The following is a 14239-nucleotide window of genomic DNA, read 5'->3' as shown; positions in this document are numbered from 1 at the left end:
ATTTGATTTTTAAATCTCCACAAATACTTGACAGTATAAATTGAGTGTACATACTCAAGCAATCATGAATTAGGGATGGGGGAAGAGAAACAAAAGATTGGTTAACACTTTGGGGAAGGGGGTTTGGGGGTAGGAGGAGTGCAGAACATGAGATCTTTGAGTTAATTGGTATTGAGAATTCCCAGGAAGGAAACTCCTCAACCAAAGCAGATTGGCAACTATCCTTTAACCAAGAGCCTTGGAAAGTTGCCAGAGGAACTGAGGTGTTAAGAAACTTTCCCTCAGTCACCTTGTGTGTATCAGAAGCAGGATCTGAATTCAGGTCTTCCTGACTAGTAAGGCTAGTCCTCTGTTTACTTATACATTGCTGCCTCAACACATTATTAAATCAATTTAAAATTTAGGGTTAGACTATCATGATAACCCATTAATATATTTAATTAGAACACTATTCCTAATACCAGTAGCCTGCTACTCTTCTCCCCCACAGATTTCTGAAACTCATCTTTTTTTTTTTTAATTTAAATAAAATGTGAGTTACCTCTCAGAGAAGCCTTCAAAGTCCGAAACAAGATCACACATCCTGAGTCCACTTCGAGAAGCTTTGGAGGAATAAACTGGGCCAATACCCTTTTTTGTGGTGCCCAAACTTAAAAAGAAATAAGAAACTTTTAAATCCAACTTTCCTTGAAACTTATAGAATAAAAAACATAGTTATTCCCTTAATTCTTATGATCATGTCAGCACAAAGAAGTTATTTTTTATCTTGATAATAAATCTATTGATATTGTTTAATTGAAGCACTAAATAAAATTATCCAGTATTCCTTTCCATGAAAGTTTGGTCCACCAAATATATGAAGTATATGGTATCAGACTGCGTGCGTGTGTGTGTGTGTGTGTGTGTGTGTGTGTGTGTGTGTGTGTGTGTGTGTGTGTGTAAAAACATAGACAAGAACACAGAATGAACCTCTGATTTCAATGATGGACAGAACAACTGAAGGAGAAAACTTCTATTAATGTAGACTGGAAACTTGGCTAGGGTCACAGTCGATATGTGTCAGAGACACAACTTGAACTTGGATCTTCCTAACTGAATCCAGCTCTCTTGCCATTACAAAATAGCATACACAGACATGCTTGAACCACATAATCATATTTTTAATAAAACAGGACCTACTTCTTTCCAGCTTGCTCCTGCCTCTGTTGTTCCTGAATGCCATCTGCTGCTTGATGGAAGTCAAATACTAGGAAAAGAAAACCACAACTATTGATGAAATCAAGCTACTGGTTAATCATATACAAGGACCTGTTAGAATAATCAAAAACAAGATAGCCATCTTCGGTGATCTATAAAAGCCCAGTTTGTTATACAGGAGCCATCTTTCTATTTTAAACTCTTTATGTGTTCAGATGTTTCTCAAATAAATTAGGCTTCTACATGGCATGTGTATACAGACACAAACACATAAATTCTTCCACAGTTCTTGAACTTTGGGTAGTCTCTACAACCATAAGAGACAACCTAGGTCATCTCACAGTCTTTAACCACAATTTTTAGACTCTATGGCAGGCCAATGAATTTCCTCCCATCTCCAAAACTATCTGAGGGGTATACTCTTGTATATTATAAAAAGTAGTATCTGGATAGCCCCTTCAAAACTTTTTTCCTCAAATAAGACCAGTCACTATAGTCTAGGAGAACCTGGGGCAGAGGACATATGCACAAATGAACAAAATAACTTGTTTCTATATGTACCCCCCCCAAATTGTTCAAGATCAGGGAATACATACATGGTAGAACTAATTTAATGAGTAACTATTTAAATTGCTAATGTCATAGTAAAAAAAATTCCTTAATCTGCAATTAATATATTAAAAGTAGAAATAGCCTTAGCAGGATGCAGTTGTAAGGTTTGGGTTATTTAACTAACATTAGTCAGGGCTCTGCTTCTAGACTCAGTTCTATTATTAACATCCTCAGTGACCTTCAGCACTATGTTTGAATCTTAGCAAAATATTTTACAAAGTCTCTTGTACTATATTTATAGGGGGAAATTGGAGATATGTAGATTAAATATGACTAGTTAGAAGATTCTTAGCTGGTTGGATAATCATGATTAATAAAGCAATGCCAATGTGTAAAGAAATCTATAGTGGGATGACATCTGAATCTATCCCGTTCAACTTTTATCAACAACCTGAAATGAAAACTATATTTATTAAATCTGCAGTTAAAAATGTTGGGAGACCTAAAACTAAAACACAAAATTGAGGTTAAAAAACATCATTGCAAGTTGGAAAGAGGGCAAAGCAAGCAAAGTGAAGAACAAGAATATAAATGCCAGAAGTTTAAAAAAATCAACTACAAAAGTATATATGATGCTTGAAAATATGGCTTAATAGTTGTAGAGAAAAATACTTACAGGTTTTAGCTAATGATCTATTACTTTTACTATTAAAGTGATCAGAACAAAAAAGTTTATAATCCTACTGTATTCTATGTACTGATGATTCAGTTCTGGGTACCACACTGACAAAATGGTGTCTAAAGGAGGACAAGCAAAACTCTGGAAACCCTGACATCTGAGAAATAACTGGAGATGATGTTTAGAGAAAATTTGGGTTAAGGCAAGAAAATATGGTATTCAAAGCTAAGAAACCCAAGACAATCTAATCTAACACCTTGTGTGTATAGAGAGAGGAAGTGACTTTCCCCAAGGTGACCTAGAACTAGTAAGTTGCAGAGGTGAGTTTAATGCTGACATTTTTGCCTGAAGTTTTTTGTTTTGTTTTGTTTTGAAAGGGCAAAAGAATAGAACTTGCAAACCACAGGCCAGTGCATCAGATATCAACTGCTGGTAAAATTCTATCATTAAGGGGATAAATCAAATGAAATAATATTTGTAAACATAATGCCTGGTAAATAGTAGGTATCTCATAAATGCATGCTCCCTTCTCCTATAGTTAAATGAATTTCTACATAGAAAAGTTTAACTAGAGATCACAAAGAGGCTTCATAAAGAGCATTAACCTCAAAGTTGGTAGACAGGCAGATCAGGAGCTATAGCCATAATTTTAGATTTCAGCAAAGAATTTGATTTAAAAAAATTGTTGAGACTAATCTTGTGGAAAAGATGCAGAGTTGTAAGCAAGAAAATATAATTTGATAACTTGCAGCTGGCTGAAGGAAGACCCAAAATATAGTTGCTAACGATTCAAAGACCCCAAAAGAACACTCCATCTTCTTTCCCCAACTCTTTGAGTGTACCACATGTGTAACATCTATCTTCCTTTCTCAGCCCTACCTCTTAGAATACTTTAACCTCCTTCTCAATTAAACTGACATGCCATCTTCTTTAGAAAGCCTTACTTAGTTCATTCTCCTCCCCCTCAGCTCTAAAAGCCTTAACTCTAAGGCTACTTTCTGTCTACCCAAAGTAGCTGGTTTTGTTGAGGTTTGTTTGTTTTACTAATTTACATGTTATTTCCCCCATTAGAATGTAAGCCCCTTGAAGGCAGAATCTGGTTTTCTTTCTTTGTATCTCCAGCACTTAGGGCAGTTACTAGATCACAATAAGTACTTAATCAAAAGTCAGTTGCTTGAAATCACTTTGAAAGGTCTCTAAAGGAGACCCTCATGGAGTTATGTTTGATCTATGATTTTTAATATTTTTATCAATGTCACAAAGAAACACTTATCAGCTTTGCAAATGTCACAAAGCCAGGAGGTATAGCTAACATACTGAATATGTATGGATCAGAATTCAAAAAGATTTAAGGCTAGACAGGCTAAACAATGGGGCTAATAGAAATAAGATGAAGATAAAGATAAAGGCATAAACTCAATTAAGTGCCAAGATGAAAAAAAAACGTGTATAACTAACTAGACTAAAAATCAAATGGGTCAACAAAGCAGTACGAAAATCAAGAAAACTCAGAGAAGTTTAGGTTGCATTGAAATGAATAGTGTCCAGGACTAGAACTGGAGTGGTCCTTGCAGGACAGACTCCACTCTAGTCAGATCATGTCTAGAGTAATGTCTTCTGTCCATTCTAGTTGCCATAGAATCTGTAAAGAACATTTCGAATTTAGCAAAAGAAAAAAAAAACAATTATTAAAGCTATCTAAAAAATACAATGAGCTGCTTTAAAAGGAAATGGATTCCTCCTCATCTAAGTATGAGGAGGAATCCCTTTGAGCTTTTGCAACTTGTTGGGTATAATGTAAAAGAGATTCTTATTCTGGTATGGTTGGAGTCTGAATGGCTTCTTGGCTTCTCCAAATCATCTTTTCTACTAAATGATGGTGTCTAGTCTCCACTGCCCTGCTCCACCCCACACCCCACTAACCAACCAATCACAACTCCTGTCTCCAAATTCTTTGAAGGTTCTCTTGGGAAAGATGATGGCACCATTCTGGGCAGAACTATGGCCAACAGATGGAAGGGCTTTCTAATAATATCTAGTCAAGGGTACAAATGAGACAATTTGACTAAATAGAAAGAATTCTAATTGCTCTAGGAAGAGGAAAAGCATAGTCTCAGTTACTGCTTTGATTGACACTTAACAGCTGAGAGACCCTCGGGGAAAAAGCAACTTCTTAGCTTCCTTATTTATAAAATAAGAATAATAATATTTCTCTAGGATAACAAGGAAAATGTATACTTCATTCAAGGTACTAAAGAAATATAACCTTTTCATTATTTTCCAAAGTAGTGAGTTTCTTGTCAATGAAGGTATTCAAAGAGAGGCAAGATTAGTATTTCTGAGCAATGCTTTAGAAGGCATTCTTTATTGAGTTGAAGTTCAAATAAATTCTATTAAGATTCAAGTTCCTCTCAAGTCCAAGGTTTAGCTAAAATCTCTTTTGGAATATAATTTTTTGTTATAAAAATTTATATCAATTAGATCCTAAAAATCTTTATGGTTAATATGGTTCCCTCAAATTATTTCAAATTCCTTTAGAAATAGAAAGTAATAACAAGGATATGACTCCATGCCAAAATGAAAGCTTGTGAAAAATCATTATTCTATTTGCACCAATGGTAAAAGGTTAGGAGGCCTGGGGAGGGGGGGGGTGCGGGGGATGGGAGGGATCCCTTCTGGCAGGGTGATGGCCAATTTTATCTAGGCAATTAGTGTACCTGTTTTTCCACTAAAATACTTAAATAATTAAAGCTTGTTGTTAGCTCGCTCCTTCTCCGATCATAAGAAACTTAAGACAACAAAAGAAAAACAGACACTTATAATAGCAAAAAAAATTTTATTTTTTTAAATGTCACACAATAGCAAAGCAATGTAATCAGAATTAATCCATTGATTGGATCATACAATCCAAAATTAACAGACTTCAACAATGCTGAAAAATATTCTTTATCTACCCTAGTCCCTCAAAAGTGAGGGTAAATGAGAAAAAAGAAACAGTAAAAGAACAAAATGAGAGCATGAAGATAAAAAGTAGTCCTTTACCTGCAGGATTCAGAATGACTGTTAATCAAGTCTTAGATAGAATTCAGGTGGCTGTACTACCATAACTCTGGAGCCAGGGTACTCAACTTTTGTGTCATAGAACACTGGCAGTCTGGTGAAAACTATGGAATCCTTCTTAGAATGTTATAAAGTACAAAAAATTACAAAGACGACCAATTCTATTGAAATATAATCATAAAAATAAAACATTTCCTAGGATAGGAACCTGGTCCTGAAGAAAGTTAGATATACTGTGGCTTTCTGACCAATCACCACAAATTTAAGAAGTACTGAAAAAGGCTTTCACATGCACCTGGTGTCACCATACCAGTACAATAGCACACTTTGCTTCCCCAGTAACCAATGCTTATTGCCAAGGAATTTGATCACCTAGAAGAAAGAAAGGTAAGGGGCTGATGCGAAAGACTACAACTACTGCTATTTTGTGTTCCATCCATCTGGGTTTAAGAAGCTGCTAAGCTGTATGTCTAGGGGGGAAAAGTAGCAGAAGAAAAAAAGCAAGATTTGCCTCTTTCTATTATTGTTAACTGTCTATGTCTTCCCATTCTTCAGGTCATCACCTCTTATTCCAAAGAACTCTTTAGGTTCACTCAACCATTAGAAACTTTTAACAAAGTTTTTTGTTCTCATGATGCCTAAATTATCTGGATGGATCACTGACTGTTTCTATTAATAAATAAGTCACATACAGAATAGTTGGGATTTTTACAAAACAAATTAAGACAGTTGTTACTGGTATGGTCTCTTCTGGCTTGGGAACCACAATCATTCCTGTGAATAAAGATTTATATGTGAAAATTATGATAGCTATAAAAGATGGCCTTGGGTTTGCTTTCTTTTTTTAAATGGGAGATAACATTCTACACTAAACTTTACAGATTTTTCTTGATCTATAAATTCTACACATAGTCTGATACAGATATGATGGCGAAAATTCTAGACTTTTCAAGAAAAGCTGATCTAGAAGTTCAAATTTGGACACATTTAATCTACCAAAAATACTCACAAAAATACTTTTCAAAAAAGATTAGATTTTAAAAACTCAAATAGATACAAGTTTAGCACTAAAATATTAGAAAACAAGGCCAAGAAGTAGAGCATCTTGCTCTAAATCTTATCATAATTCACAGTAAACAACCTCTCTCTGCCTAAAAATTAAGTGTCAGTAATGAAACCGATTAATTTAGTAAGCAACCAAATTGTAATAGTTACTGAAACATAATGCTTTTAAAGTATGGACAAAACAATTTTCAACCTAAAATATCCAAATCTCTCCAAATATATTCAAAAAGTCTTTTATTATGCATACTTTTCAAAGATTTGTGGGCTTCTGATTAATCAAACTTCTGCAAAATAAGAAGACTGCTTATGTTTATATAGCTCTAAGGTTTATTGCTTTATTTGATCTTCATACATCCCTGTGAAGTACATAGTACAAGTATTACCCATATTTTACAAGCCAGAAAACTGAACCAGAACTGGTAATCTGCCCAAGTCCCAGAACAATTACACAGCAGAGTCAAAATATGAACTCAAATATTCTAACTCCAAAACCTGTATTCCTCCTACTATATGACCGACTCCATAAGAGGACACCAAAACAAATAAGTTATCCCCTTCAATTTCCCTTTTCCTATTAAGGGTGCTTTTAGTATCTAGTTAACAAGTATTTCTTTGTTCTCTTAATATTTTTAAAGGTCTCAAACTCAGGTTCCCAACAATTTTGCAGAAAACCTCAAGAACTGTATTTGTCAACTGTCCTCAAACTTTCTATAAGGATTCATTTAAATCATTTATTCAGCTAATATTTAACCATTTTTTAAAAGGTCTCTAGAATTTTACTAGGGATAAGAATACATACTACACTAACTGGATTTATAAGACAACATGCAGAGCGATACTGTCTTGTTTCTCAGAGTAATGCAGAAGTGAGGTAATATAAATATTTCAAGTTTTAATTGGATAAATTTGAGTTATTAACATTACTTACAAAGAAAACACAAAATAAAAGAGTATCCAAAATATTAGTATGATTCCCCAAACTCCTGAAAAGGTTTCTAAATACTGCACTCATCTGGTGATTTTGACTCTTTTGAAATGCGATTTGTATTCACACACTAAATAAAAGTGGAAATTAACATTTGTCTTATCTAGTTCATAATACAGCCAAAGCTTTTCATTTCAAGGGTGGTTTTTAAATTATAAACTAAGTAACCCCAGAACAAAAGTGGAAAGTATTGGAAAGACCAAATAAGTAGTGGAAAAAACAAATAAAATTGACTTAGACCATTTCTCAAAAGAAATATTTGTCCATCATAACCTATTACCAAAGAACAGTGGTCCTAAGAAATAAGATATTAACAAATGCGTATGTATGAATTAAATATTTATCAGCAAGTCACTCAGTGTGTAAGCAGCACTACAACAGTTACTCGAAGTTTATAAAGGTAAAGGAAATACAAAAGATATAGTTTCTAACTGGAAATTAGCCAATAATAAAAATTTACTTCAGATTAATAGACTCTAATCAGGAAATACTAAAACAATATAAATTGAGAAGGCACTAACATGCCCTGGCAGGAGGAGTTCCTCAACTAAGTTTCCTAAACCAGTGAAAACAAAAGGTCAAATTATCCCTAAATTACATTGCTAAGATGAAGGAAAAACTATTTGGGATAACAGGATTCTTTATTAGGGCAAATGAAATCATCTACTTAATAATTTTTAGTTATGTAATCTAGTTTACTAACAATAAAACATTTTACCTATAGTTTTAAATTCCTAAACTCCAGTTTAGCCAAAGGAGTTAAACAGTAAATACTTTGAGCTCTTTAGAATATAAAGTTAATAAGTTATCACTGATAACTGATATTACTATGAAGCAAATCCTAGAGACAGTCATGTTTAAATAAATTCTCCCCAAAAATGGGTGTTTACTGTCTTAGATGAGACAAAATACTCCAGGTGATTTAACTTACCAAATTTACATGGTAACCAATTGCTTACACTGCATAGCTGATTTATTAACAAAAATATTCTCTAGACCAAAAGTTCTTAACCTTTCTGTGTGATGGACTTCATTTGGCAATTCTCAGAATGTTTTAAGATACATAAATAAAATACACAGGATTGTAAAGGAAAGCAATTATATTAAATAAATTATTCAAAAAAATTTTAGAAGTTCAAGGACCAAGTTAAAAAAAAAAACCATTTTGTATGTAATATAACATTGGTAAAATAGAAAAAAATAAAAACAATGTAAAAATCATAGAAAAAAATAAAAACAATGTAAAATTCATTCAAATTTCCACATATTAACAGAAAAACTTTTGCAAAGTTAAATTTAAATTTATCTCTTAGTCTTACAGATCTAGTGCCCTAAGTAATTCAAAAAATGGAAGTCTTTAAGTAAAAATTGTTTAAGATGCCTCAATTCAAATAAAAGTTAATGGGAAAACCACTTCCATTTTTTTAAAGTATTTAAGAGGCTCAAGTGTACCTGTTTTACTGAATTATATTTGATCTCTTTATCTTTTGCTATATAATTTCTGTTATAAGAACAATTCTGATTAGGATAGTTGGCCTCTTTCAAAAAGCAACCAGTTAAGGGGAAAAAACAGAGTAGTAACAAGAGAGACATAAACATTTCAGCACTCTGGATCATCCAGGTATTTTCTTTATGTGGATGTTTCTGCTTCTGTTTCCATTTCTTTTTCCCTACCTCATTTCATCATTACAACTGCTAATTAAGAGTTTTAAGGGAGAGGGATAAAAAGAAAAAAATCTGTATCTTTGCAGCTCAGCATTTTATTGCTGGTGGAAACACAGAATTTTAGAAATGGAAGAAACCTCAGTACAAATCCTTACATATCTCCAAAGTGGTCATCAAATTTATTCTTGCAACTATGCTTGAAAAATTAAGGAAAAGCAGTTTTCTACCTTTCCACACAGCCTCTTTCTTAACAGTTTATGCAAAGACTTTCTGACATCAAGCCTAAATTTGCACCTCTCTGCAACTTACATACTCAACTGTCCTAGCTTTTGCCTTCTGTGATAAAATGAAACCAATCCAATATACATCTTCTGACATAAAAGCCTTTCAAATTATTGAACACTGCTAACATGTATCCCCCAAACAAGCCTTTTTTTCCTAAGATAAATACTTCTCCTGAACCTCAGTTCCTTCAATGTATCCTCATATATGACATGAACTAAAGACTTTTCACCATCCTAGATGCTCTTATCTGTATACTCTCCTTAAACTGTAGCTCCCAGAACCTAAAACAAAAGTCCAGAAGTTGTCTGATCATGAGAAAGAATATTAGGACTATCACTTCTTTATTCCTAGAAACTAGGCCATTCAACATAGCCCAGGACCTCAATACCATTTTGGGCTGCCATATCACAGTTAATTCGTACTAAGCTTAGAGATTCCACCTCAATTTTTTTTCAGACACAAGATACTGAAAGAAGGTGGCCTAAAACATCTTACAAAACTTTATGTATCTGGAAATAGTTTGATTCCCATCTAGTCCTATAATTCTGGAAAGGGAATACAGTATTCTGAAAGAAATCAAAGATGAGGCATTTGATAGCCTTTGCTCTGAAAACAACAAAGCAAAATAATTGACAATAAGTCAAGACCACAAACACTATTAAGTCCCTCTTATGTTCCAAGTACTATGCTAAGCCCTGGGGATAAAATGAAAAGCAAAAAACAATCCCTACTCTCATTTCTGTGGCTTGAAGGAAAGATGAAAAGGTTTAGAACAGCAACAGTGGGGGAAATGGAGCTGACAAGAATAGAGTAGAAATTCAGCTGAGATTTTGTGACATATATTTGTTTGAAATCAACTCAATTTTGTGACTTTTACAAAGTTACTATAGCAATTTGGGAGTACAGCAAAGGTATCAGATGACTGATATTATATGAGTTACATGAGATATATCAAGTGTTATCAGGGAAATAATACCTTTTGATAAGCAGCAAATTGTGTGCAAATGAATGCTCCTAAAATGTTTTGAAAAGGATTCTCAAATTAATTTTAAAATGTTTTGAACTTCTACTTAATCCTCATACTCCACAATATTTAAAATTAACTTCAGTCTTCATCAAATAATCACAAATTACATATTAATGAGGTTTTTATATTGGGACTTTGAATAATCCGTGTTATTCTTATAACCCAGGGGGGTCCCCAAACTACACCCCACTGAGGCCATTTATTCAGCCCCCACTCACATACAGTACTGCTTCTGGTGACATAATCCTTTGTGTGGCTCCTTGTTCTGAGAGAAATTGAACAAGAATGAGGCACAGAACAAAGGATTATATGGCTGCACAATGGAAGACATGGTGAGCTGGGGTAAGAGATTCCGCACTGTGCATACTGCTGCCCGGTATAGTGGTGGCGGTGATGGGCCTGTGCAAGGTGTGACAGGACCATCATAGCGAGCGCTGCAGCCTCCGCTATCCCAGAGTTGTATACAAATTTGTTCATAGTTTTTTTATAGTCCAGCCCTCCAACAGTCTGAGGGACAGTGAACTGGCCCCCTGGTATAAAAAGTTTTGGGACCCCTGTTATAAGCTAATTCCAATGAAAATCAAGAGCTAGATATTTTAAATATTCCCAAAGTATGAGAGTTAAAAAAGTTAAGCCTCCAGTCATAAAAAAAAATAATTTATCACTAAATGCTTTTAAGAGATGAATTTCTTATTAGGTAACATTAACAAAATTAAATATAATAATGTTTCTCTTACCAATATGAGCTCTGTCAGAAATTATAAGCCTTTTTTCCCAGCCTTCGAGGCCTAGAGACAAGAAAAAGGTGGGGAGGAAAAAAATCAGGCTCCAATTAAACATGTGTTTTACAATAATTCTTGAACTGTATTTTTTTTTAAGTACAATGAATAGTTTTTCCCCTATCAAGCCCAAGATTGAGCTTTTAACAATGTTTCCCTTTAAAAAGGTCCCCCTAAATAGCCAAAGTATGGAATGATGCAACTGTAATAAATATCAATGTTCATCATCTAGACCAGTTTTATTTTGTAGATAAGTAAACACAGATCTGGAAGGATCCCCAAATCCCTACCCCAACAACTTACATCAGAACGTAGAGCTGAATTATAAAATAAGTCTTAAGGAATGTCTCCTTCCCCAAAGAGTCATTCTAAAGAATGGCTGATTTTTAAATGTTAAAAATTCAATTTTACACAAATTATTATTTCTGAGAGGCCCTAAAAAGGAAGAATCAGAAAAGCCTTTCCCCAGAAATTAGGGATAGCTTGAGCCTTGAAACAATCACCATACTCAAGGAACGTATGTGCTATTGGAGAAGACAAACTATAAACATACAATAAATATCAAGAGAATAAATACAAATAAAATTATAAGAGGAAGTTGGGAAGTATCCCTCTATTTACAAGGCAGCATAGTATAGTGTGTAGTACTTGGCTCTGGAGTGGAAGTATCAGAAGTCAAAACCTGCCTCTAATAATCACTCCCTCTCTGATCTTAAGACAAGTAATTTAAACCTCCATAGGACTCAATTTCCTTGTTTTACTACCTTTATTCATCTTGTTCCCTGCAAGCTAGTACCCTCCACAGTTTTGGTTCAAGTTATCAATGATGTCTTAACTGAGAATGTGATGATTCACAATATCTTTTTCTCATTTCTCATACTTTTGACTTTAATGCAATTTTTTACTGTTGATCATTCTTTCATAGTTTCCTTTCCTAAAATATTATCTATCTTTAGTTGAGACTTGCCTTCAGAAATAACCTTATTGTCAGGACTTTTCTTAAAGGCCTGACAGAGCTGACGCTCAGCTGGCATAACCTTCAAGAATACAAAATTATGCCATGCATCCACAATGAATATCTGAGGACTTTATGAATCAATTCCCCTGCAGGATAGGTCTCTTTATTTCTACTACCTAGTAAGTCAAATATTATATGGTAAATACTTCAATTTCTATAATTTTATCATTGGCTATTATTTTAAGTAATAAAAGTTTAAGATACCAATTAAAATGCACTTTAAATATAAAAACCAATCTTTATTTTAAAATTTCTACTATCAAGAACTATTTGCCCAATATTTTCTCTTGAAAGAAATCTTCATAATAAAGTTTGTTATAGACCTAATTCTTACCTTTTCCCTTTTGCACATTTTTCTCTGCTTCTTCAAATAATCCTGGCAGGTGAATTACCACACCATTTCCTGAAAGGACAAAAATACTTAAACTACAACTCAATCTCAGATGCATTACTTTTTAAAAAGTAGAATAAACTCTTGTTATCTAGAATTATAGTAGAATGTGTTATATGGGTTAGACAAAAATTCTGATTACATATCTTTCATAAATTGCCAATTTCTAAAAAGTAAAAAAATGTACTTAACGCTGAAATTACACTAAAGAATTAACTGCTATCCTCTTAATACTTCTCTTCCCCCATTTTCAAGGGGAAAGGCAATGTAGCTATCTATTTCAGATGAATTCTTGGATGTGGTAAGTTTTTAATAGGATTCTGATGGAGAAAAATCAAGGCCTGGTAGAAGATGGTAAAAGAGATATTGTAGGCAAGAGGGCCTCGAATCTAATGGTCCTGGTTGCAGAATGATATAGAGATAGGAAGTTGCCAAGAGGCAGGGAAGGGAGAAAGTTAAAAGATTTCACATTCTGATAATTAGACTTCAGCAAAAGAATAAAAGGAATCTCATAATAGAGTAAAATTACAATAAGTAAGCAAAAACTTGTAATTGGCTGAACCAACCAATACCCTTATTTTCTAAATGTTGTCACACAGACACTTAAATCTTCTTTTCCCATTAAAATTTTTTTTTCCAAAAAACTTATCTTCCCCCCCAACTCCTTCCTTCTCCCTCCTCATTTAAAAGATCTGGCTTTTGCAAATAAAAACTTCAACATAAATTCTTCTGTACCTTAAGGGAAAAAAATGATGAAGTAACCTTTGAACAAGTCACTTAACCTTTTTGGATAGAGTTCTCATCTATAAACCTAAAAGGAACTTGTACTAAATTTTCTCTAAGGTCCATTTCTACTCTAAAATTCTGTGACTCTCACACTCTTTTGTATCACAAGGAAGAATTACTTCGTTGACAATGTGTGTATAATACCATTCCAAAGATGGTACTATTGAGACTAATGAGAATATAAACACTAAAAGAGACTAACAAAGCAAAACTAAATGTTTTAATGATCAGTATCATAATCAAACATCATAAGAGATTTTAAAAAACGAGTCCAAAATCATCTTTCTGGGCATTCAAAGTAGAAAAGTGACCACACAACTGTTAGGGAAACACTATATATATATTTACCAATGAATGCAGTGACATTTGGATTGATGATCCCACTTGGTAAGAGATGAAAGTCATACTCCACAGAATCCACAACAACTGTATGGCCAGCATTGTTTCCTCCCTGAAATAAACATTTTAATAGGAATTATTTTATTCATTCTAAAAGTTAAATCTGTATTATAAACACTTTGCTTAAATAAGGCATTTTCCAAATATCTAATACCCATACCTCCTATAACATATATTCCCTAAAAAGTTAAAACAAAACCTCTAAGAGAAATTATAACTGATAACGTGTCATTTTCATTTTCCATTTTTGTATATATTGACAATTTGGAATTGCTATGTTTCCACTGTAGTTGACCTTAAGTTTCATGTGGGAGGGATTTATCTTGTCTTTGTTTTTAGTTATTATATATA

The 14239-nt window shown here is 33.6% G+C and overlaps 1 protein-coding gene across 1 annotated transcript in view; it reads right to left on the bottom strand.

The window, feature by feature from the left end:
* The window catches only part of ADSS2 (adenylosuccinate synthase 2), a 56671-nt gene that overhangs the window by 16181 nt on the left and 26251 nt on the right, over positions 1–14239 (bottom strand). Inside the window, exons 2-6 of the mRNA XM_001377547.5 lie at positions 13838–13940; positions 12647–12715; positions 11253–11303; positions 1180–1246; positions 542–649 (exon numbers count right to left, since the gene is read on the bottom strand). Coding sequence (XP_001377584.4) covers positions 542–649; positions 1180–1246; positions 11253–11303; positions 12647–12715; positions 13838–13940 — 398 coding nt within the window. The remainder of the gene's footprint in view (positions 1–541; positions 650–1179; positions 1247–11252; positions 11304–12646; positions 12716–13837; positions 13941–14239) is intronic.

The sequence above is a fragment of the Monodelphis domestica genome, chromosome 2 (genome assembly GCF_027887165.1).
Source record: "Monodelphis domestica isolate mMonDom1 chromosome 2, mMonDom1.pri, whole genome shotgun sequence".
Classification (NCBI taxonomy): Eukaryota; Metazoa; Chordata; class Mammalia; order Didelphimorphia; family Didelphidae; genus Monodelphis; species Monodelphis domestica.
Note: the sequence above shows the minus strand (reverse complement) of the source record. Positions and strands in the feature narration are given on the sequence as shown.